Below are 22367 nucleotides of genomic sequence, written 5' to 3' on the forward strand. Positions count from 1 at the left end.
AATGACTGTGAACTCCTCTCAACCTTCCTTCCACATTTTCAAATTCTCTAACAAAGACGCCTTCACTAACAACCTTAACCATATATCACTTCAGTACAGCGGGCTCCATCCCGTCGCATACCTTTCTGACAAAATCATATTTTTTCCCAAATTGACATTCAGCTACATCTTCTTTCATGATGACCAATGATAAGGTAAACAGTACCAGGCTGTACGCTGGCCTTGAGGGCAGGTGCAGCTCCAGGCCCTCAGGCAACAATTAGACCATTATATCCTGCATTCTTCAAAGGCCCACTGCACAGAGTGTAAGGCCCACAGCACAGGGTGTGAGGCCTACTGCACAAAGTGAATGAAAAGGCATTAAAAACATATATCAATAATGTCTGTCTATGCATTAATGTGTATAAGATAATGATTAAATCTGCATATTCCTCAACACATTCGAATATCATTTTAACAATTTTTTTCGAACTTAAATTTGAGAATTCGAATCTTTGTTTCAGGTCCCGTACTTTCGAATTGACATAGGCTAAATGTATGAGTATAATAACCCGGGATAGAGCCTTGGGGGACTCCTTTAGTTAATTCGAGAAATGAGGATTTATGGCAATCAACAGACACACATTGGATTAGAAAGGTAATGTGAAAACCAGTTTACTGCAGATGCAAAACCAATAACCCATAATCTATAAATTAAAATGGAATGGTCAACTGTATCAAAGGCCTTAGAAAGGTCAATAAAAAGAGCAGCACAGTGTTTTTTTTTGTTTGTTTTTTTTTTGTCAAGCGCTTTGATTATGTCATTAATAACTGCAGATGCTGCAGTAATTGTATTATGACCAGACCTGAAACCATACTGCACATTATGTTGCCATGTAAGAACAGTTTGATCTGAGTATTAACTACGGATTCTGAAATTTTAGCCAGAACAAGGAGTTTTGAAATGGGTCGGTAACTATGTAGGTCACAGGGATAAGGGAGCACATAGGCTGCATTCCAATCATTGGTAAGAGTGTAAATCAAAAGAGGCAGATTAAATATATGAGGGAGGGACTTGGCAATAAGAGGTGCAGCAAGCTTCAGAAGCCTTGGCACTAACAGATCAGGACTGGCTGATTTTCAGGATCTATATTTTTTAATGCTTCAAGAATATGAGCAGAAGACCTAGGACTAAAAGCAAAAGGCTTAGTTAGAACTGAAGGTGGTGAAACTTCAGCCGTAGATAAAAATCAATATCATACTTATAAGCTACTGGCTGAGTACCCAACATAATTTTCTGAGAAAGACAATAGGAGGCATCTGTAGCTGGTAATGAGTTTATGGTCTTCCAGAATTTGGCAGAATGCAAATAGGCAGCTGTAGATCTCAGAATCCCTTTCTCCCTCACTCGTGAATGAGACTCAAAGATACTTGAACTCCTCCACTTGGGGCAGTTGCTCCTCCCTTGAAGAGGGCAAACCATCTTTTTTTCGGGAGAGGACCATGGCCACAGACTTGGAGGTGCTGACCCTCTGCAATCAAACATGCTATTTTCAAACCTCTAATTCTGTTAACTTCAGAAAGACGTGGGATAGAGTTGTGGACAAGAAAGTATTTTGGAGTTTACGCGTTTCATTTACAGGTAGATGATTGCTACCATATCATAAATACAGATAGCGTGATCCGCCAGAGAGGAAGTTAGTCATTTAGCATTTGTGAGCTCATAATGCAAATCAGAACTTCTCTGAACTCGGTCCTCCCCGCGCCCAGTCTCGGTCTGTGCAGACTGGTCTCCCGGGGGAAGTGATCTAAATATAGGCTATAGCACGTACGACCAATTTTAACGTTTTAGCTAGACTTGCGACATCTGGTGGTTTTGTAAATTTCACCGCAGAAAGTAAGATTAATGAAACAAACAAAAAAAAAGAAAGACTGCCTGTACCCCGGCCCTTCTGAATAATTCTGCGATATTAGATTGAAGCAGATTGATGCGTTATTTTTTTAAATTAGCGAAACAAATGGCAGCAGGGATCTAGTAAGGCTCCAACCCTGCTGATCTCCGGTAGTAGAATCAGCCAACCACTAGGCAACACCTAAACATGTACAAAAATGCAATTTGTTGAATAAAACTGATTTAATATTTTCTATCTAATTTTCTGATCTAATATATATATATATATTTAAATCACTTAACACGTGTAGACTATAGCCTAAGACGTAAGGTATTGCAAACTAGCTTCTTGTCATTTTGGGGTGGCCTGGAAATTGAAATTATTTACAGGGGTGCCTTGTGTCTGACAAGTTTGGGAACCATTGAGATACAGCATCCTACCACAGTTAAAACGATAAGTCGTAGCCAACATTAACATCTGTTAATACAGCACTGCGGGACACACCACACACTCTGCCAGAACAACTTAGTGATCTTATCAAGATCTTATCTTCTCTTGGACTGATCAAACGAACATCCAAAACAGGAACTCTATAAACTCGTATTTATACTGACCGGATCTTCACTGCAGCGCCACCAAAGAGAAAAGTAAATAATATCGGGGGAAGAGAAACATTATTGGGTCCTCTGAAAGCGTGATTTTGACAGCGCAGCAGCAGCACTCTATTTGTGAAAGTGACTTTCAGGCAATACGTCGCACATCATGGGATCCACTGTGGTGAGTTTACAAATAATCTAACGGAGAGAAAAAATAATAATTTTTGGCATTAGCACTTAATCAGAAACTGAGACAACTATTGCAACGTTTACGATAACACGTTGTCAAATTTAAGTTAGGCTACTGTAGCTAAAACAGTGAACACAGTTGTCCAATACTCAGCACGTTCACCAATTTAACTTTTTTAGAAAATTAAAACTAGCTCGCTAACTTCAGCCGGAATGAAGAAATCCAGTTATTAGGCTAATGTTACCGACACACTAGCGAGCTTGGTAATTATCGCAGCAGTTTTGCTCGCTGGGTAGTTGTAGCGAACTTGTGTTATTAATTGTTAATGTTAATCTTAAATTGTGTAGCCAAATTAAATTTAAAATATTCCTTAGGACCTTTAACCGTCTATTCGCTGATGTTAGCAAGCTACAGTAGCTACACAGTACACCCAGGTGTTTTATCCACAGACATGTCTGAAACAACATGTAGCCAGTTGCCCTCCTGAGCGTTTTTATAACCTAGGCTAATTGTAAGTTCACTATTGTGTTTGTAACGTTCCGCTAGCTAGTTCTTGTAACTTTAAAACGTTGCCGGATTTGTTACTGCGCCACGCCCGCTGAGCGATGCAATTGATGTTTGCTAAAGGATGTGCTAAAGGATGTGTTTGCATTGGAGCTCCATGCATGGCTATGCTGCAGCCATCTACCTGGTACATTAGTTAAGGTTACTTTAGTTGTTAAGTTCAGTCTGATCATGTTGTATGAAGTAGGCCTATTTTTTGTGTCATGGTTCTATTGCGTCTGCAGAAAATTCAAGCAAACATAAATTTAAATAACCAGGGATTAGACTGGCCATTCTTTAACCTTTGCCTTTTAAATGCCATGAAAGACCCACGTGACTACATTTGGACTGACTCGTCAGTTAAGTTAGCATCCCAGAATGCAGGTTCTGTGGGCAGTTACACAGATGCATGCATGTACCGAAAACACGGTTAATGAGAGAAGGGTGGGTCCTCAGCGTGGCTGAGAATAGGAGGAAGCCATGTCTGCGGGAAGCTAAATGGGCTGTGGCGAAATTGGCCCGCTGAGAAGAACCTATGAGTCACTCACTGTTTGTCTGGCGGATTCAAGTATGACCAAATATAGGATGGGGAATGTGCCTGCCTAATCTACGTCTGACTGTGGTTCAGTTCAGGATTAGCATGGTGATCCAGCTTCATACTGAAATATTTACTATTGCAGTTTATTTGTCCTTATTATCACATTGTGCAGAACTGTTAGTGCAGGCTACTGTCAACCCCCCTTTAAAAAAATGCTTTATTACACTGTAAACAAGGCCTTCCTTGTGTTTGTAACGTTCCTGTGGAGGTGGGCAGCATTGGCTGTAAATTCTAGTAGTCTAGATAGCTAGTGACTCCGGGCCAGATCTGCGCCGAGTCCAGCCCGGCCCAGCCCGGAGTCGCTTGCTACCTGAGAGAAGTTGGTATCCTCATGTCAGTAACGTAATTAAAGAACCGTGCATTTTCCAGGGTGTAATTCACAAGTATAAGCCATATGGCCAATGTGCAGCTGAATTGTGTGCCACGCTAACCCAGTCTGTTTGCCCAGAGTGTGCTGGTGGCAGCAGGGGTGGTGACACTGTCAACAGTGGGCTTGGTTCTGGGAGTCTTTCTCCGGAGGAAGAAGAAGAGGAGCCCAATCACACTGCTCGACCCCTCCTTCAAATACCAGCTGAGGCTCATCGACAAGGAGGTAGCCTGTCACAATAGCCAGACCTCACAAACAACCCAGATGCAGCCAGTCTTTTTAAGGTCCCGGCTTTTTTAAACAAAATAATCTGTTGGGCTAACATTGACTGCTTTTAGAAGGAAAAAGTCACCTAAATTACATATTTATGTAGCCCTAAAGCTTGACAAATTAAAATAAATTAAGGTCCTTCAAAACGTGGCATTTTCCATATTTGCATTCACTATTGTTGCTTTAGTTAAAGGTTTCGGCCTAATTTTTCATTTGTAAGTGTTTAGATTTTGAAGGCTGCTAGAATTTTAGGGTAACTGGAGATCAGGTGTATACACAAAGATTCTCTGTGTGTGGGGGGGGGGGGGATGTGGGATGTACTGTTGCTGATGTTTGTACCTCCCGCCTGACTCGTGCGTGCGTCCTCTCGCAGGTTCTCAGTCACGACACGCGCAGGTTTCGGTTTGCCCTGCCTTCTCCACAGCACATACTAGGCCTCCCTGTTGGTACGTACTTCACATCAGTGTAGCTTAGCGACGCGTGTGTGCAGGCGTGGCATGTTTGTGCTTGCGTTATGTGAAATACTCTTGGGCCCATAACATTCCTGTAGCGCTCGTACAGTGGAAATTATAATGGCTCATGGTTACATGACAGAGGACTCTTCTATATATAGTGCATAATTTGCAGATGATAAACCGGTTACAGTGTGAGGGCAGGGGTTACAAATAAGCAGCGTTGTATGATCTATCTGTTATAAGATCTTCAGTTACAAATGAAGTCCCCTATTCTCCTTGAAATTCCACACATTTTGACTTGGTACTGTACTGTACTGTATACTGTACTTGATACTGTAAAAAGCTCTTGGTTCTTGGAAGCTCACTTTTGCTGAAACTGTTTGTCTGGCATTTACATTATCCAGACCACTAAAGTGTTTAGTGTTAAATACTAGCAGTAAGCACTCTGTTAAAGAGTTCTATTTGATGATCTTTATCAAACTACGAGCATGTATTTTACCTGGCTAACCTTTACCTGGCTTACAATTGTTTGTAAGTATATACTGTTAAATGGTAAATGGACTGCATTTATATAGCGCTTTTATCCAAAGTGCTTTACAATTGATGTCTCTCATTCGCCAGAGCAGTTAGGGGTTAGGTGTCTTGCTCAAGGACACTTCGATACTCCCAGGGCGGGGTTTGAATCGGCAACCCTCCGACTGCCAGACAATCGGTCTTACCTCCTGAGCTTAGTCGCTGTTAGCTGACTAAGTGGAGACATTTCTTTGAGATTAAGTTTACATTTATGTTTTCAGTTTTAGCCCATTGTCACCCTTTTTATAAAGAAATGTAATAGCTTTTAATGCCCCTTGAGTGGGGCTGGTGGTTGTGGGCAGTATAAATATGTGGTTCGAACTCTGACAGCTTTTTAGTTTGTCATTCTCAGTGAGTGGATCTTCTCCCCATCTAAGGATTGCCAACAGGGGAAAAGCGACTGCAATTGTTTCCCATAGTCCATGGGTGTGTTTGTTTGTTTGGCTCAATGCAATTTATCATTGTACAAGTTAACAAAATTTGTGCTGCATATAAGGTTTATAGTCAAGGCTAATTTCCCCAGTTTAGTTATTGTATTTAAATAATGATTATGGTAACAAATACATAAAGGATGAGCAAGTTGAATTTTGGCCAATGAACAATTAAGTTGACTTCATCGTTTCCATATGAATCCCCCCCTCACTTCTCTCCCAGGAAAACATGTGTACCTGTCTGCCCGAATCGATGGAGACATTGTTGTGCGTCCCTACACTCCGGTGTCCAGTGATGATGACAAGGGATTCGTTGATATTGTCGTGAAGGTACTGCCGCTTAAAACTGAACATACAGTATACTCCAGTAATGAGTAACTGAACATAAAGTATACTACAGTAATGAGTAACTGAACATACAGTATATGGCATATATGAGTAATTGAACATACAGTATACCACAGTAATGAGTAACTGAACATACAGTATACACCAGTAATGAGTAACTGAACATACAGTATACACCAGTAATGAGTAACTGAACATACAGTATACACCAGTAAAGAGTAAGTGAACATACAGTATACAACAGTAATGAGTAACTGGACATACAGTATACAACAGTAATGAGTAACTGAACATGCAGTATACACCAGTAAAGAGTAACTGAACATGCAGTATACAACAGTAATGAGTAACTGGACATACAGTATACACCAGTAATGAGTAACTGAACATACAGTATGCACCAGTAATGAGTAACTGAACATACAGTATGCACCAGTAATGGGTAACTGAACATACTGTATTTGCCAGTAATGAGTAACTGAACATACAGTATACAACAGTAATGAGTAACTGAACATACTGTATTTGCCAGTAATGAGTAACTGAACATACAGTATACACCAGTAATGAGCAACTGAACATACAGTATACACCAGTAATGAGTAACTGAACATAAAGCATATGGCAGTAATGAGTAACTGAACATACTGTATCTGCCAGTAATGAGTATCTGAACATATAGTTTACATCAGTAATGTGTATCTGAACATATAGTATACATCAGTAATCAATAACTGAACATACAGTATACACCAGTAATGAGTAACTGAATATAGTAGAGCAGGGAGCTCAAACTGCTGTCCTGCAGGGCTATAGGGCTTTCCGTGCTATTTAGTGTGTTTCAGCACCTAAGTGTTTAAAATTGTGTCACTGGTTACCAAAACAGCCAACATACCTGGTTTCCAAGACATCAATTGGCTGCTGATTGAAAGGAAGCCATAAAAAACCTGTAGAAACTGTGGCACTCCAGGACTGGAGTTAAACCTGCAGAAACTGCAGCCCTCCAGGACTGGAGTTAAACCTGCAGAAACTGCGGCCCTCCAGGACTGGAGTTAAACCTGCAGAAACTGCAGCCCTCCAGGACTGGAGTTATACCTGCAGACACAGACACTGTGGCCCTCCAGGACTGGAGTTTGCAGACACAGACACTGTGGCCCTCCAGGACTGGAGTTTAACCTGCAGACACTGTGGCCCTCCAGGATTAGAGTTTAATCTGCAGACACAGACACTGTGGCCCTCCAGGACTGGAGTTAAACCTGCAGACACTGTGGCCCTCCAGGACTGGAGTTAAACCTGCAGACACTGCGGCCCTCCAGGACTAGAGTTTAATCTGCAGACACAGACACTGTGGCCCTCCAGGACTGGAGTTAAACCTGCAGACACTGTGGTCCTCCAGGACTGGAGTTAAACCTGTAGACACTGCGGCCCTCCTGGACTGGAGTTAAACCTGCGGACACTGTGGCCTTCCAGGAGTGGAGTTAAACCTGCAGACACAGGGCCCCCTCCATACTGGAGTCTGAGATCCATGGAGAAGAATTAGGATAAAATTTAATTATGGGTGGTCAAAAGGTGTAGATTTCATTCCATCTGAATCTTTAATCCATTCTTATTTGATCCATTTGTTTTTAAAAGTCTTTCCCTTGCCCTAGATTGTCACCGTGGCTCTGATTTTTGGATTTGGACTTGGTTTAGAATGAGCCAATGAGACAGCATAGCCACATCTAGCACAAGGGATGAGATCTGCACTGTCGGGGTGAAACCAAACCTCTCTGACCCGCAGATCTACTTCAGGGACGTCCACCCCAAGTTCCCCGAGGGGGGAAAGATGTCCCAGTACCTGGAGAGCCTGCAGGTGGGAGAGACGGTGGACTTCAGAGGACCAGGAGGGCTGCTGGAGTACCTGGGCCACGGTACCGACCATTACCCGTGGGGTCACTGCCCAAATTTCCCCCCCGTTTGGCTGACTGTGACCGTAGCACACCCCCATACATCAGTAGGTTCAGTGTAAAACTGATGGATGTATGATCACGGCCTGTATTTATGTTGTGGGCTCTGGTTCTATGCCCCAGTAGCTTCCCTCAAACAGAATGTGCCTTGAACCCATAGACTTGTACAGACATGAATGGCTTTTGATGCTTTATTTGAGTGCATAAGGACACAGCTCCCTCTCAGCTGACTAAAATAACATTTGGTGATCAACAGAGCTACGATTAGTCATCATTGCATGACACATCCCCTTGTGGTGGTCTGGGAGAACTGCCAACACCAGCCTGCTGAGTTCATTTTTAAAATTTTTACTGTTCTTTTGTGGATACTCTTATCCAGAGCAAAGATGCAATCACAAGTGCAAAGATCAGGCGTCAAAGTGTGGTGACTCACTAGAGGGGGAAAGTATCGTCCCAGCAGAGCAGAGACTCTCAAATTTGGCCCTCGGGGTCAGTAGGACTGCTGGTTTTCATTCCTCCCCTCTAATCAGCGACTGATTTGAAGCTGTCGCGCCAGGTCGGTGTAACCTCTGGCCAATCAGTGACATTATTGAGCTATGGGCTATCAGGCAGAAGAGACAACCAGCAGTACTTCTGACCTTGAGGGCCAGATTTGTGTATCCCTGCAACAAGAAGCTAGCGCCAGGTGTGAAGGCATCAGTTTGCCTTATTCTCCTAATAAATAGGGGAGCTTTTGGTGGCCACTTAAAGTTTAAAATTCAGTCCTGTCTCTCTCTCCCCCCCAGCCCTGAGTCCTGTCTCTCTCTCCTCACCCCCAGCCCTGAGTCCTGTCTCTCTCTCCTCACCCCCCAGCCCTGAGTCCTGTCTCTCTCTCTCCCCCAGCCCTGAGTCCTGTCTCTCTCTCCCCCCAGCCCTGAGTCCTGTCTCTCTCTCTCACCCCCAGCTCCCCCAGCCCTGAGTCCTGTCTCTCTCTCCCCTCCCCAGCCCTGAGTCCTGTCTCTCTCTCCCTCCCCAGCCCTGAGTCCTGTCTCTCTCCCCCAGCCCTGAGTCCTGTCTCTCTCTCTCTTCCCCCAGCCCTGAGTCCTGTCTCTCTCTCTCTCCCCAGCCCTGAGTCCTGTCTCTCCCCCCAGCCCTGAGTCCTGTCTCTCCCCCCCCAGCCCTGAGTCCTGTCTCTCCCCCCAGCCCTGAGTCCTGTCTCTCTCTCCCCCCCAGCCCTGAGTCCTGTCTCTCTCTCTCTCTTCCCCCCAGCCCTGAGTCCTGTCTTCTCTCTCTCCCCCAGCCCTGGGTCCTGTCTCTCTCTCTCCTCACCCCCAGCTCTGAGTCCTGTCTCTTCTCTCTCCCCCCAGCCCTGAGTCCTGTCTCGCTCTCTCTCTCCCCCAGTCCTGAGTCCTGTCTCTCTCTCTCCCCTCCCCAGCCCTGAGTCTTGTCTCTCTCCCCCCCCAGCCCTGAGTCCTGTCTTCTCTCTCCACCCAGCCCTGAGTCCTGTCTCTCTCCCCCCAGCCCTGAGTCCTGTCTCTCTCTCCCCCCAGCCCTAAGTCCTGTCTCTCTCTCCCCCAGCCCTGAGTCCTGTCTCTCTCTCCCTCCCCAGCCCTGAGTCCTGTCTCTCTCCCCCAGCCCTGAGTCCTGTCTCTCTCTCCTCCCCCAGCCCTGAGTCCTGTCTCTCTCTCCCCCCAGCCCTGAGTCCTGTCTCTCTCTCCTCCCCCCCAGCCCTGAGTCCTGTCTCTCTCTCTCCCCCCAGCCCTGAGTCCTGTCTCTCACCCCCCAGCCCTGAGTCCTGTCTCTCCCCCCAGTCCTGAGTCCTGTCTCTCTCTCTCCCCCAGCCCTGAGTCCTGTCCCCCTCCAGCCCTGAATCCTGTCTCTCCCCCCCCAGCCCTGAGTCCTGTCTCTCTCTCTCCCCCCAAGCCCTGAGTCCTGTCTCCCCCCCCAGCCCTGAATCCTGTCTCTCTCTCTCTTTCCCCCAGCCCTGAGTCCTGTCTCTCTCTCTCCCCCCAGCCCTGAGTCCTGTCTCTCTCCTCCCCCCAGCCCTGAGTCCTGTCTCTCTCTCCCCCCCAGCCCTGAGTCCTGTCTCTCTCTCTCTCTCCCCAGCCCTGAGTCCTGTCTCTCTCCCCCCAGCCCTGAGTCCTGTCTCTCTCTCCTCCCCCCCAGCCCTGAGTCCTGTCTCTCTCTCTCCCCCAGCCCTGAGTCCTGTCTCTCTCTCTCTCCCCCAGCCCTGAGTCCTGTCTCACTCTCCTCCCCCCTAGGCCAGTTTTCAGTTCAGCCTGATAAGAAGTCCGCAGGTGAGATGAAGATGGCGAAGTCGCTGGGCCTCATCGCTGGAGGGACAGGTACACTCTACATTACCCTGGAACTCGCACAGACAAACAGACAAAAATGTGTCATCCAATTAATCAAGGAGCTCATCTTTTAATTCCCTCCATAGTCGATTAGTTGTATGGAGTGGATATTCTTAAGAATGGTGTTGTTGAAATTGCAATTAAAATTGTGTTTTTATTGTAATTTTTATTGAAATTGTAATTAGAAATGTAATTGTAATAGAAATAGTAAAAATGCACTGCAGAGCCTGCATTTATAGTAAATCATTGGGTTTTAATATAATTTTGCACAAGTTTATGTAACGCTTAATATGAGGGTATTGTTATTGTTTTTTTAATTTTACCTGATTTATTGTCTCTCAGTGAAATTTAATCAGTGCAAACGCAAAGAAATTAATTGCTTTCAAGTGATGCAACCAATACAGTGTTGAAAGAAATCTGAAGGAATAAGTACAATTGAACTATTATGTGACATCATTTCCCAGTGAAATATTCCAAATATTGTGGAAAACCAATTGTTGATACGCACAATGGTATAGACCTGCCCTTCGGTGTTTGTTGTTTTACACAGAAGCTGGTAGCTAATTAGCCACTTCATGTATTTTAATGGCAAATTAGACAAATGGATAATACTTAAGTACAAAAAAACGATGCAGCCATGAGCCAATGGTAGAGTCGAAAGTAACAACCTGAAAAGCATGTAAATTCATTGCTGGGAGAACTTCCTTCCCACTTAATCTTTGGTTTCCAAGCAGATAGTATGCCTTAGGCTGTTAGCTTCAGATAAACTTGTGAATTTTCAGTGTTTGTGAAAATTGTGCAGTCAGAAGGGTTTTAGCATGTTTTATCTGGGTCTGAGAGAACAGTGTGTGCAGTCCGCTCTTTTGCTTTCTACCTGTGCAGGTATCACCCCCATGCTGCAGCTGGTCCGGGCCATCATCAAGAACCCCACTGACAAGACTTGCTGCAGCCTCCTCTTTGCAAACCAGGTGGAGCATTTACTCTCCTGTTCAGTTTGCTTCTGTCCTGTTCAGTTTCTTGCTCTTCTGTTCAGTTTGCTTCTCTTTAGTTCAGTTTGCTACTCTTTAGTTCAGTTTGCTGCTCTTCAGTTCAGTTTGCTGCTCTTTAGTTCAGATTGCTGCTCTTCTGTTCAGATTGCTGCTCTTCAGTTCAGTTTGCTTCTCTTTAGTTCAGTTTGCTGCTCTTCAGTTCAGTTTGCTGCTCTTCAGTTCAGTTTGCTGCTGTTCAGTTCAGTTTGCTGCTCTTTATTTCAGTTTGCTGCTCTTCAGTTCAGTTTGCTGCTCTTTCACATTCAGCCCAAGGAGCTGGGCTGATTCCTGCCACTCTACAGTGCTCCCGTTCAGGAACATTACCTCCTGAAAATGAATGTGTGCTAACTGGAAAAATAATTTAGGAACGCATCTACTCATTGGGATGCATTAGTGTGCTCCTAAGTGTGCTCATTAGTGTACTCCTAAGTGTGCTCATTAGTGTACTCCTAAGTGTGCTCATTAGTGTGCTCCTAAGTGTGCTCATTAGTGTGCTCCTACGTTTTTCAGCTCAGGAGAGCATGTGCTCCTTGGGAAAGGTCTTGGCGTAAAACCCTGCGTTGTCCTGGAGGCTGATGGCTGAAGCCTATTGGATCACCCAGGGAAAACCTGGTCATTGTAATTATGAATGATAATGTCGTATAATGGTTAGGGAACTGGGCTGGTAACTCAGAGGTTGCATATTTGATACCCATGCTGTTAGGACATCCATGTCAGGTTAGGTATACTCCTGCCATCATCGCCGTTGACCAAGGCACTGGCCTCAGAGCTGGAGTTGGTCCCCGGGCACTGCACTGTGACTGCCAACTGCTCCCGAGTAGCTAGAATGGGTCAAACACAGAGGACAAATTACCCCATGGGGTTTAATAAAGTATAAAATAAATTAATTTTAAAAATGATACATTTTAGCGAGTTACTCAACCTGAACTTCTCCAATCAATATCCAGCTGTATGCATGGATTGTATGTAAATAAAAAAGTACACGCTGTTTAAAATGGACTTCCAGTCGTGTCTCACCGTGTGTACGCGTGCCCGTGCGCGCGCGTGACCGGCAGACGGAGAAGGACATCCTGCTTCGTGATGAACTGGAGGAGATCGCAGCCAGGCACCCGGACCGCTTCCAGCTCTGGCTCACTGTGGACAAAGCCCCCGCAGGTAGGACCTCCAGCAGCCGGGGGTGCCCTGGGACACGCACACTGTGTGTAGGGACACACTCGATAAGAGTAACACACTTGACTTTCCTTCTCGTGATGTCAGATTGTTTTATAGTGAAGGGGGTTGGAACTCAACCCACCTGGTTGGTACACAGCGGCCATGTTTCACGGGAACACTCCCACCGGGGCTGTGTCTGAAACAGCCTCCTAACTACTGTGTCATAAAAATATGTACTGTCTACTAAACATACTGCCCACTGTTTAGTGTGTATTTTTTGTACACGATGGGCAAAGGTACTGTGTAAGTGTTGAGGTTAGATTATGGTTTACTTCCTTAAAAGTGTGCTCCCAAATACACTCAGCGACACCCTGGACATAAGTATGTCATACGTGGATTTTAACTACACTACATTTAGAGAAAATTTAACCTAATTAACAACTTTCTCATCCAGTGTACTCAACTTATATACTCAATGGTAGGTGAGCAAGCTGTCAGGCATGGCACGCTTCTGCTGGGGCGGAGAGGGAGGGGCTTTCTGTGCAAATTAAACTGGAGTGGGTGGGTGGGTGGGTGGGGGGGCTGATTAGGTGCCCACACTGAGAGCCAGGCTGGGGATTGTGATCAGTTCAGATGATCCACTCCCTCACCCCTGGATCCTCCCGCTCTTCCCCTGCTCAGACTGGGACTTCAGCCAGGGGTTCGTCAACGCCGACATGATCCAGGAGCACCTCCCTGGCCCCGGGGAGGAGAACCTGGTCCTGATGTGCGGCCCCCCCCCCATGATCCAGTTCGCCTGCACCCCCAGCCTGGACGAGCTGGGCTATCAGCAGAGCCAGCTCTTCGCCTTCTAGACCACGAGAACACTGCATCTCCCACACTAAGGCCTTCTCCCCATATCGAGCAATAAAAGGAATACACTACCCTGCCTGTACTGCATGCTGAACACCGCACACCCACATCTGAGGGCTTCGGTGTCGGCTGAAGACTGCAGTGCCTTCGCTTTTGTGAAGTGCAGCTATCATAAGTGCTGACAATTAATGCATTTTTGTTCACGATATTCAAATACTCCTGATACGTAAGCTATCATGTTGATTTAAAAGAAAACTTGGCAAAAGTTTTATTTAATGTGTTCTCTGAATGTATTTTCTTACAGTTCTGTCTTGCGATAGGGTAAGATATATATACATATTTACCGTGGCATACATTGTACGCTTGATACAAATGAGTAACTAGCATTGAGGGTTCCTGCCTTGGCTTAAATAAGCGTGCCATTGAGTGTAGTTCTTTGGGTATTGTACCACAAAAGCATGCGCAGGCTTTCTCAGCTGTTTTTGAATGAGGTAATGCTGAATTGCTGAATTACATTTCAGCAACAATGCTTCATTTTCTGCATGGTTCATCTGTATCTAATCATATGTGATTGTTTACCCATGCTTAGTCAATGCAAGTGTAATCCAGTAAATTGTTTGCCTGATGAATCAATGGATGATTATTTTAGAAAATGATGTAAAGTAACACGTGAAGATTAGTAGTTTGCAAAGCGGAAAGTAGGTGCTTTCGTGACAAGAAAATGAAAATGCACAATGAACAAAATTAGGAAGGTTTTGATGCCAAAGACTGGGATAATCTTGATCCCACTGAAAGGGTGGATTCAGGGCTCATTTGGAGAAATTATGGCCCATACCGTGTTCTAACCGCTCATGATTTGGGGAAAATGCAGGCAATTTGCCATAAAAAATTATAAAGAGGCAAAATCCACCTTAAAGACAGAACCTTAAAGTCAACCAAGCATTTTTTAAATCAAAAACTAGAACTCAGGGCTTCAACACAATTTGATCTGATCCTCAGAAAAGTCTTTATTTGAAGCTTAATTTTCAATACATTGCTTGAAAAAAATGGGGAATGCTATTCTGATTTATTTTCACCGTTCAAGAAGACATTGGTTTTTGTCTTCAAAATAATTTCTGAAAATCTTCAAAAAAACTGGTTCAAAATCAGTCGGATACATCTGGTCCTGAATTGCAAACATGGGGTTTTCTGGACAATTATGATCCAGGTTAAAAGGGTCCATTCCAGATAATGGGATGAAGAAATCTTAAACTTGAAGTCTGACTTGAGTGAGCCAGATGCTCATTTATGGATTTATTGGTTCCATGACAGCGGATTAGAATTTAGGTGATCAATTAAACTTACACGGAAAACAGACACGGACATAGCGATCATTTTGCACACCCATTGAACAAAACAAAAAAAATCATAACATTGCATTGGTTGTTGTTCCAACCAGTGTTGCAATTCCAGAATTTTAACACGCTGTTAATTTTTCTTAAAGGGGGGATATAACACAAACAATTTTGTGGAGCTTACCCGATTGTATTTGCATCGTGTGAATACTGGTGGCGTGAACTGTCCCTGTTGACCGAGCATCATTGTTCCTTCCGGTTGTCCTGCTCCTAATTCACTCCCATTTAATTTTGCGACCTCAGTAACAACCACAACAGAGGATGTGACCCATAATCAGCAGGATTCGACCTCCAAACCTGCCTGAAGGAACCGGTACCCTGCCACTGTCAGAAGTGGGATACAAACCCACAACTCCAGAAGAGACTGCACAGTGCATCAGCTGTCAATTACACCCTAAAAACCCAGGCCGTAGTCGGCAGGATTCGAACCTGCGCGGGGAGACCCCAATGGATTTCTAGTCCATCGCCTTAACCACTCGGCCACGACTACCTCTATTTGCCGTGGTACCCTGCTGTGCTGGAAAAGTTAATACCGATTCTAAGTTGACGTGGTAACTGGAGAAGTTGAAGTGCTAACTAAAGAAGAGAAGACTGATATTGGCTTCCAAATTACAACAATAATCAGAAGGATTCCAACCAGTGCAAACCTGCCAGAAGGAACAGGTCATAAGTGGCAGATGGATGTGTGGCAGATTCATAAGTATCTGCATAATGTCAACACTGTGAGTTCTTTTGCTGAGCTAATGGCAGCATAAACCACATTTAATTTGGTCTGCAACCTGAACCCAGCACCTTAGACCGCCTGGTCATCCTGACTGGCAGGTTTCTTAGTCAAAAACAGCTGCGCATGCTCCAGGTACCTACTGCACTAAAGTCTACAATGAGCAGGCATCAGACAACACCAGTCACAGGTTGCCACTCCACATCAGTCACAACGAAAAGCAGCATTTCAACCTGTGTGGGGAAACGCAAAAGTATTTCTTATCCATGGCCGTAACCACATGGCCACGACTACCTGCCAGTAACGGGAGATGAGGAAGTGTCTGCTGTAGTTCATGTAGTCAATGATCCTGAATTGATTGTGTTTGGTTCAATTTAGATTCAGTTTTGGAACAGGACAACTTTGCTTGCTATGGTAGAACTTTTCCACTACAGTAAGGTAACATGACAAAATGTGGTAGTCGTGGCCGAGTGGTTAAGGCGATGGACTAGAAATCCATTGGGGTCTCCCCGCGCAGGTTCGAATCCTGCAGACTACGGCCTGGGTTTTTAGGGTGTAATTGACAGCTGATGCACTTTGCAGTCTCTTTTGGAGTTGTGGGTTTGTATCCCACTTCTGACAGTGGCACGGTGCAGGTTTGCAGATGGAATCCTGCTGATTACAGGGCACATCATCTGTTGTAGTTGTTACTGAGGTCACAAAATTGCATGGAAGTGAATTAGGAGCAGGAGAACTGCAATGCTGTTGATGGTGTACAGGGACAGCTCATGTTGCTAGTATTCACGCTATGTAAATACAATGGGGTAAGCTCCACAAAATTACTTGTGTTATACCAAAGTAAAATATCTCTTTTAGTCTTTAATTCAGACAGAGGAACAGCGTGTTAAAATTCTAGGGTTGCAACTCTGGTTGGAATGAAAATCAGTATACACGGGGTTCCCAGGCCCAGGGTTGGGAACCAATCGTCTAAGCCTTAGACTCTAAGGCATTGTGTTAATGTTCAAATCCGTCTTCTGACAGTATCCTTTTCCATCTGGAGTTGATAACAGATCTGTTTTTGGATGAGCTTGTGAAAAGTAATTTTTCCACTGCAGCAGGATATGTCAACTGAAAGGTAATAATGGCCGAGTGGTTAAATTAACCCCACAACCCCAAGCACTTAAAGTTATAAGGCTTTATTTAACAGCAGTACAAACCAGGAGGAATTAGCCTTTTTGTGGCAACACACAGCAGAGACATGGGTTATGGCATTATTTGGCACAAGTTCACCATCAAGACTAAGAATGAAAACTTGTGAGGAATATGTGAGGAATTTTTCATGGTATACACATAATGTACATTAAAAGGTACCTCTGCTGTTCATTTCACAAAATACTCAACAGCTAGTGGCTAAATTATTGTACACAGTTCATCCCTATATTTCCCAACAGTGGAAATAAAAAATGTGCAGATAACTAATAGCACAGAAATTCCATAAAACAAGCTTTCTTCACTCAAAATGATGAGTATTGAATGGATAATGGGAGGAAAATCTATTCTTAGCCAAGTATCCTGTGGTAGAGAGGTTGTAGCTTCTCCAGGCAAGCTCCAGGCTCCTTTCAAAGTTGGGTTGTATGTTTTTGTTTTGATTGTTATTGGCAGCCTACATCAGTCTTCTCCAGTTAGCACTTCCACTTGGTATAAACTGAGCTAAGGAGCTATTTGCACAGGTATCCTTTCAGTCTATGACAGAAGGGTCGGATCCTTCTGATGATAGGCTCTTTGTTTTCCTTGTAATTGATATTGGCACCCTACGTCAGTCTCTCTGGCAAAATGACTTTGATGAAGAATCCTTCTGAGAGATTAGATTCTTTCCCTCCCACGCACAACAATTACAGCTGTGACTCCACAGCGAGACTACCCTGGACTACCCCATACTCTGCCTCATCTCCTGTTATTGGCAGGTAGTCATGGCCACATGGTTAAGGCCATAGATGAGAAATGCTTTTGCGTTTCCCCACACAGGTTGAAATCTTGCTGAATGCTGCTTTTTGTAGTGATTGATGTGGAGTGGCAACCTGTGACTGGTGTTGTCTGATGCCTGCTCATTGTATCCTTTAGTGAAGCAGGTACCTGGAGCATGCGCAGCTGTTTTCGACAATGAAACCTGCCAGTCAGGATGGCCGGGCGGTCAAAGATGCTGCGTTCAGGTCGCAGACCAAATTAAATGTGGTTTATGCTGCCATTAGCTCAGAGAAACAACTCGTAGCGTTGGTATAATGCAGATACTTTGAATCTGTCGCACATCCATCAAATCCCACTTCTGACCTGTTCCTTCAGGCAGGTCTGCACAGGTAGGAATCCTTCTGATGATTGTTGTAATTTGGCAGCCAATATCAGTCTTCTCTTCTGTAGTTAGTACTTCAACTTCTCCAGTTAGCGCGACAACTTTGAACCCTGCTATGGTAGAACTTTTCCACTACAGTAGGGTACCCTGACTAAAAGAGGTAGTCGTGGCCGAGTGGTTAAGGCGATGGACTAGAAATCCATTGGGGTCTCCCCGCCGAGGTTTGAATCCTGCCGACTACGGGCTGGATTTTTAGGGTGTAATTGACATTGACAGCTGACATCACTGTGCAGTCTCTTCTGGAGTTGTGGGTTTGTATCCCACTTCTGACAGTGGCAGGGTACTGGTTCCTTCAGGCAGGCTTGCACAGGTGGAATCCTGCTGATTATGGGTCACATCCTCTGTTGTAGTTGTTACTGAGGTCGCAAAATTGAATGGGAGTGAATTAGGAGCAGGACTCCTGGGAGAACTGTAATGCTGTTGATGGTGTACAGGGACAGCTCATGTTGCTTGTATTCACGCTATGCAAATACAATGGGGTAAGCTCCACAAAATGACATGTGTTATACCAAAGTAAAATATCTCTTTTAGTCTTTAATTCAAACAGAGGAACAGCGTGTTAAAATTCTCAGAAGGATTCTGAGAGATTAGATTCTTTCCCTTCCACACACATCAATTACAGCTGTGACTATACAGCGAGACTACCCTGGACTACCTCATACTCCGCCTCATCTCCTGCTTTTGGCTGCAGTCGTGGCCATGTGGTTAAGGCCATGGACGCTAAATACTTTGGTGTTTCCCCACGCAGGTTTAAATGCTGCTTTTTGTTGTGATTGATGTGGAGTGGCAACCTGTGACTGGTGTTGTCTGATGCCTGCTCATTGTATACTTTAGTGCAGCAGGTACCTGGAGCATGCGCAGCTGTTTTCGACTAAGAAACATGCCAGTCAGGATGGCCGGGAGCTCTAAGGTACTGCGTTCAGGTCGCAGACAAAATTTAATGTGGTTTATGCTGCCATTAGCTCAGAGAAAGAACTCATAGTGTTGACATTGTGCAGACACTTTGAATCTGCCACACATCCATCAAATCCCACTTCTGACCTGTTCCTTCTGGCATGTTTGCACAGGTTGGAATCCTTCCCATTATTAGTACATCAGAAGGATTTGACCATACCTGACTACGCACTCTACCCAGCTGCTTGTCCAGGCTACGGTGACCTTCCGCCTTGATTACTGCAACTCTCTCCTTGCCAGCCTTCCAGCTTGTGCCATACAGCCACTATAGATGATTCAAAATGCCGCTGCCCAACTCATCTACAACCTTCCCAAATTCTCCCACGTCACTCCTCTGCTGCGATCACTCCACAGGCTACCGGTCGCTGCCAGGATCCGGTTCAAAGCCCTGACCCTTGCCTACACTGCAGCCAACAGGACAGCCCCTATCTAATGGCAGGACATGATTCGATCCCATACGCCTGCTCGACCACTTCACTCTGCAGCAGCAGGGCGCCTTGTACCCCCTCTCACCCAAGCAAACGGATCACAGAGCTTCTCCACCCTAGCTCCCCAGTGGTGGAACGAACTCCCTGTCCCTCTTCAAACCTCTCCCTCACTACCCATCTTCTGCCGTGGTCTGAAGACTCATCTCTTCTAACTATACCTGGACTAACTACCACCATTCTGTATATTTCATTCTAAATCCACCCCCTCCCCTTTCATGACACTCGTTACATGTTCCCCCATTCCAGCACTTTTTGGTAATTTGTATTTGTCCTAATACTGTAGCTTGTTCTTCTGCCTAGTTGGCTTTGCAGAGGTTAGGTCAGACTAGTGTTCACTGTGTGAACTAAACTGTGTTCTTGGCTAGAAATAGCTGTACAAAATAAGTATTGTATCTTATTTAACCTGTGTTTTGTAGTTGTCCACGACGATGAAATGCACTTTTTGTATGTCGCTTTGGATTAAAGCGTCTGCCAAGTAAATGTAATGTAAATGTAATGATATTGTTTTAATTTGGCAGCCAATATCAGTCTCCTCTTCTCTAGCTGGCACTTCAGCTTCTCCAGTCACCCCGTCAACTTAGAATCGGTATTGACTTTCCCAGCACAGCAGGGCTCCATGACAAATAGAGGTAGTCGTGGCCGAGTGGTTAAGGCGATGGACTAGAAATCCATTGGGGTCTCCCCGCGCAGGTTCGAATCCTGCCGACTACGGGCTGGACTTTTAGGTTGTAATTGATATTGACAGCTGATGCACTGTGCAGTCTCTCCTGGAGTTGTGGGTTTGTATCCCACTTCTGACAGTGGCAGGGTACCGGTTCCTTCAGGCAGGTTTGCAGATGGAATCCTGCTGATTAGGGGTCACATCCTCTGTTGTAGCTGTTACTGAGGTCGCAAAATTGAATGGGAGTGAATTAGGAGCAGGACTCCTGGGAGAACTGCAATGCTGTTAATGGTCAACAGGGACAGCTCATGTTGCTAGTATTCTTGCTATGCAAATACAATGGGGTAAGCTCCACAAAATTACTTGCGTTATACCAAAGTAAAATATCTTTTTTAGTCTTTAATTAAGAAAGATTAACAGTGTGTTAAAATTCTAGGGTTGAAACTCTGTTTAAGGCATTGTGTTCAAATCCCTCTTCTGACAGTATTTTTTTCCTTCAGGAGTTGATAACAGATCTGTTTTTGGATGAGCTTGTGAGGAGTAACTTTTCCACTACATCAGGACATGTCAACTGAAAGGTAATAATGGCCGATTGGTTGTACACAGTTCATCCCCCTATTTACCCAACAGTGGAAATAAAAAATGTGCAGATAACTAATAGCACAGAAATTCCATAAAACAAGCTTTCTTCACTCAAAATGATGAGTATTGAACGGATAATGGGAGGAAAATCTATTCTTAGCCAAGTATCCTGTAGTAGAGAGGTTGTAGCTTCTCCAGGCAAGCTCCAGGGTCCTGTCGATGTTGGGTTGTATGTTTTTGTTTTGATTGTTATCGATTGTTGTTATTGTTATTAGCTAAGGAGCTATTTGCACAGGTATCCTTTCAGTCTATGACAGAAGGGTTGGCTCCTTCTGATGATAGGTTCTTTGTTTTCCTTGTAATTGATATTGGCACCCTACGTCAGTCTCTCTGGCAAAATGACTTTGATGAAGAATCCTTCTGAGAGATTTGATTCTTTCACTCCCACACACAACAATTACAGCTGTGACTCTACAGCGAGACTACCCTGGACTACCGCATACTCTGCCTCGCACTCTGGTATGCACAGATTGGAATCCTTCCCATTATTGTTGTAATTTGGCAGTCAATATCAGTCTTCTACTCTAGTTAGCACTTCAACTTCTCCAATTAACTTTGAACCCTTCTGTGGTAGAACTTTTCCACTACAGTAGGGTACCCTGACTAAAAGAGGTAGTCGTGGCCGAGTGGTTAAGGCGATGGACTAGAAATCCATTGGGGTTTCCCCGCGCAGGTTCGAATCCTGCCGACTACGGGCTGGATTTTTAGGGTGTTATTGACATTGACAGCTGACAGCACTGTGCAGTCTCTCCTGGAGTTGTGGGTTCGTATCCCACTTCTGACAGTGGCAGGGTACCTGTTCCTTCAGGCAGGCTTGGAGGTGTGGAATCCTGTTGATTATGGGTCATCTCCTTTGTTGTAGTTCTTAACTGAACATTCTAATGCTCATGTAACAGTCACTGCTGGTAACTGAAAGCAGTGGAGTCCTAGAACACGGACTTCGCATTTTGCTTGGAAGAGATCTGCATCTCTTACTACTGCTAGCATGTGGCCATGTAGTGTGTTGCGCGTAGGAACTAAATTATTAGCCTGCTGAGCCCCAGCCGACTCATATGGAAGGCTTGAGTTACAATAATGTGCATTCCTGGTCCCTGTGTGCTTACGATGTAGCCCAAGCTCCACTCTACAAGGCTACAAGGCTACAAGGCCCAGCGTGGCCACTGGCTTATATTACTGATCTAGCCATTCACTGCTTGCTCTTCCACTTTTAATGCAAATACAATTTGATCTTCCATGTTCCCTATTCTGTGGCCCGATGGGCTTCATGTATTAGCCATTAGCTCCATATTCTCGAAAGCTGTATCCTGTAAATTTGTGTATATGCCATTCTAAGAAATGTTGCCTCAAAGGTTAGCAAGCAGTCCCTATAGCAACATCCTGTGCTGCTTTGGCATTATGTGTATAAATTCCTATAGAAGCAAGATTCTGTTGGGAAATTTGAACTCATTAATCTTATGAACAATATTCAGGACCTGCTGCCCCCACAATTAACCATAATAGCATCCACTTGATCCTGACCAAGTTTTAGAAGCAAGGAGCCCAAATGAACTAGTAATGAGCTATAACGA

The 22367-nt window shown here is 44.7% G+C and overlaps 1 protein-coding gene and 5 non-coding genes across 9 annotated transcripts; 5 read left to right on the forward strand and 1 right to left on the reverse strand.

Moving 5' to 3' along the window:
• Positions 1-2387: 2387 nt before the first annotated feature.
• On the forward strand, positions 2388-14182 carry LOC135234988 (NADH-cytochrome b5 reductase 3-like). 4 transcript variants are annotated; one of them, XM_064300165.1, is made up of 9 exons: positions 2388-2648; positions 4247-4390; positions 4809-4881; positions 6118-6224; positions 8023-8152; positions 10429-10512; positions 11404-11489; positions 12605-12704; positions 13383-14182. In XM_064300165.1, exons 1-9 carry the CDS (start codon positions 2634-2636, stop codon positions 13553-13555), a joined length of 912 nt encoding a protein of 303 aa, XP_064156235.1. In that variant the 5' UTR covers positions 2388-2633; the 3' UTR covers positions 13556-14182. The 4 variants fall into 4 exon arrangements, with proteins under 4 accessions (XP_064156235.1, XP_064156234.1, XP_064156236.1 ...); XM_064300164.1 differs by lacking the exon at positions 2388-2648 and adding an exon at positions 3304-3348; XM_064300162.1 differs by lacking the exon at positions 2388-2648 and adding an exon at positions 3822-3843.
• Positions 14183-15355: 1173 nt separating this feature from the next.
• On the reverse strand, positions 15356-15437 carry trnas-aga (transfer RNA serine (anticodon AGA)). The gene has a single exon. It is a non-coding gene; the product is annotated as a tRNA-Ser (tRNA).
• Positions 15438-16124: 687 nt separating this feature from the next.
• Positions 16125-16206, forward strand: trnas-aga (transfer RNA serine (anticodon AGA)). The gene has a single exon. It is a non-coding gene; the product is annotated as a tRNA-Ser (tRNA).
• Positions 16207-18154: 1948 nt separating this feature from the next.
• trnas-aga (transfer RNA serine (anticodon AGA)) lies at positions 18155-18236 on the forward strand. The gene has a single exon. It is a non-coding gene; the product is annotated as a tRNA-Ser (tRNA).
• A 1889-nt stretch (positions 18237-20125) lies between these two features.
• trnas-aga (transfer RNA serine (anticodon AGA)) lies at positions 20126-20207 on the forward strand. The gene has a single exon. It is a non-coding gene; the product is annotated as a tRNA-Ser (tRNA).
• Positions 20208-21411: 1204 nt separating this feature from the next.
• On the forward strand, positions 21412-21493 carry trnas-aga (transfer RNA serine (anticodon AGA)). The gene has a single exon. It is a non-coding gene; the product is annotated as a tRNA-Ser (tRNA).
• Positions 21494-22367: the final 874 nt, after the last annotated feature.

This window comes from Anguilla rostrata, chromosome 11 (assembly GCF_018555375.3).
Source record: "Anguilla rostrata isolate EN2019 chromosome 11, ASM1855537v3, whole genome shotgun sequence".
NCBI lineage: Eukaryota > Metazoa > Chordata > Actinopteri > Anguilliformes > Anguillidae > Anguilla > Anguilla rostrata.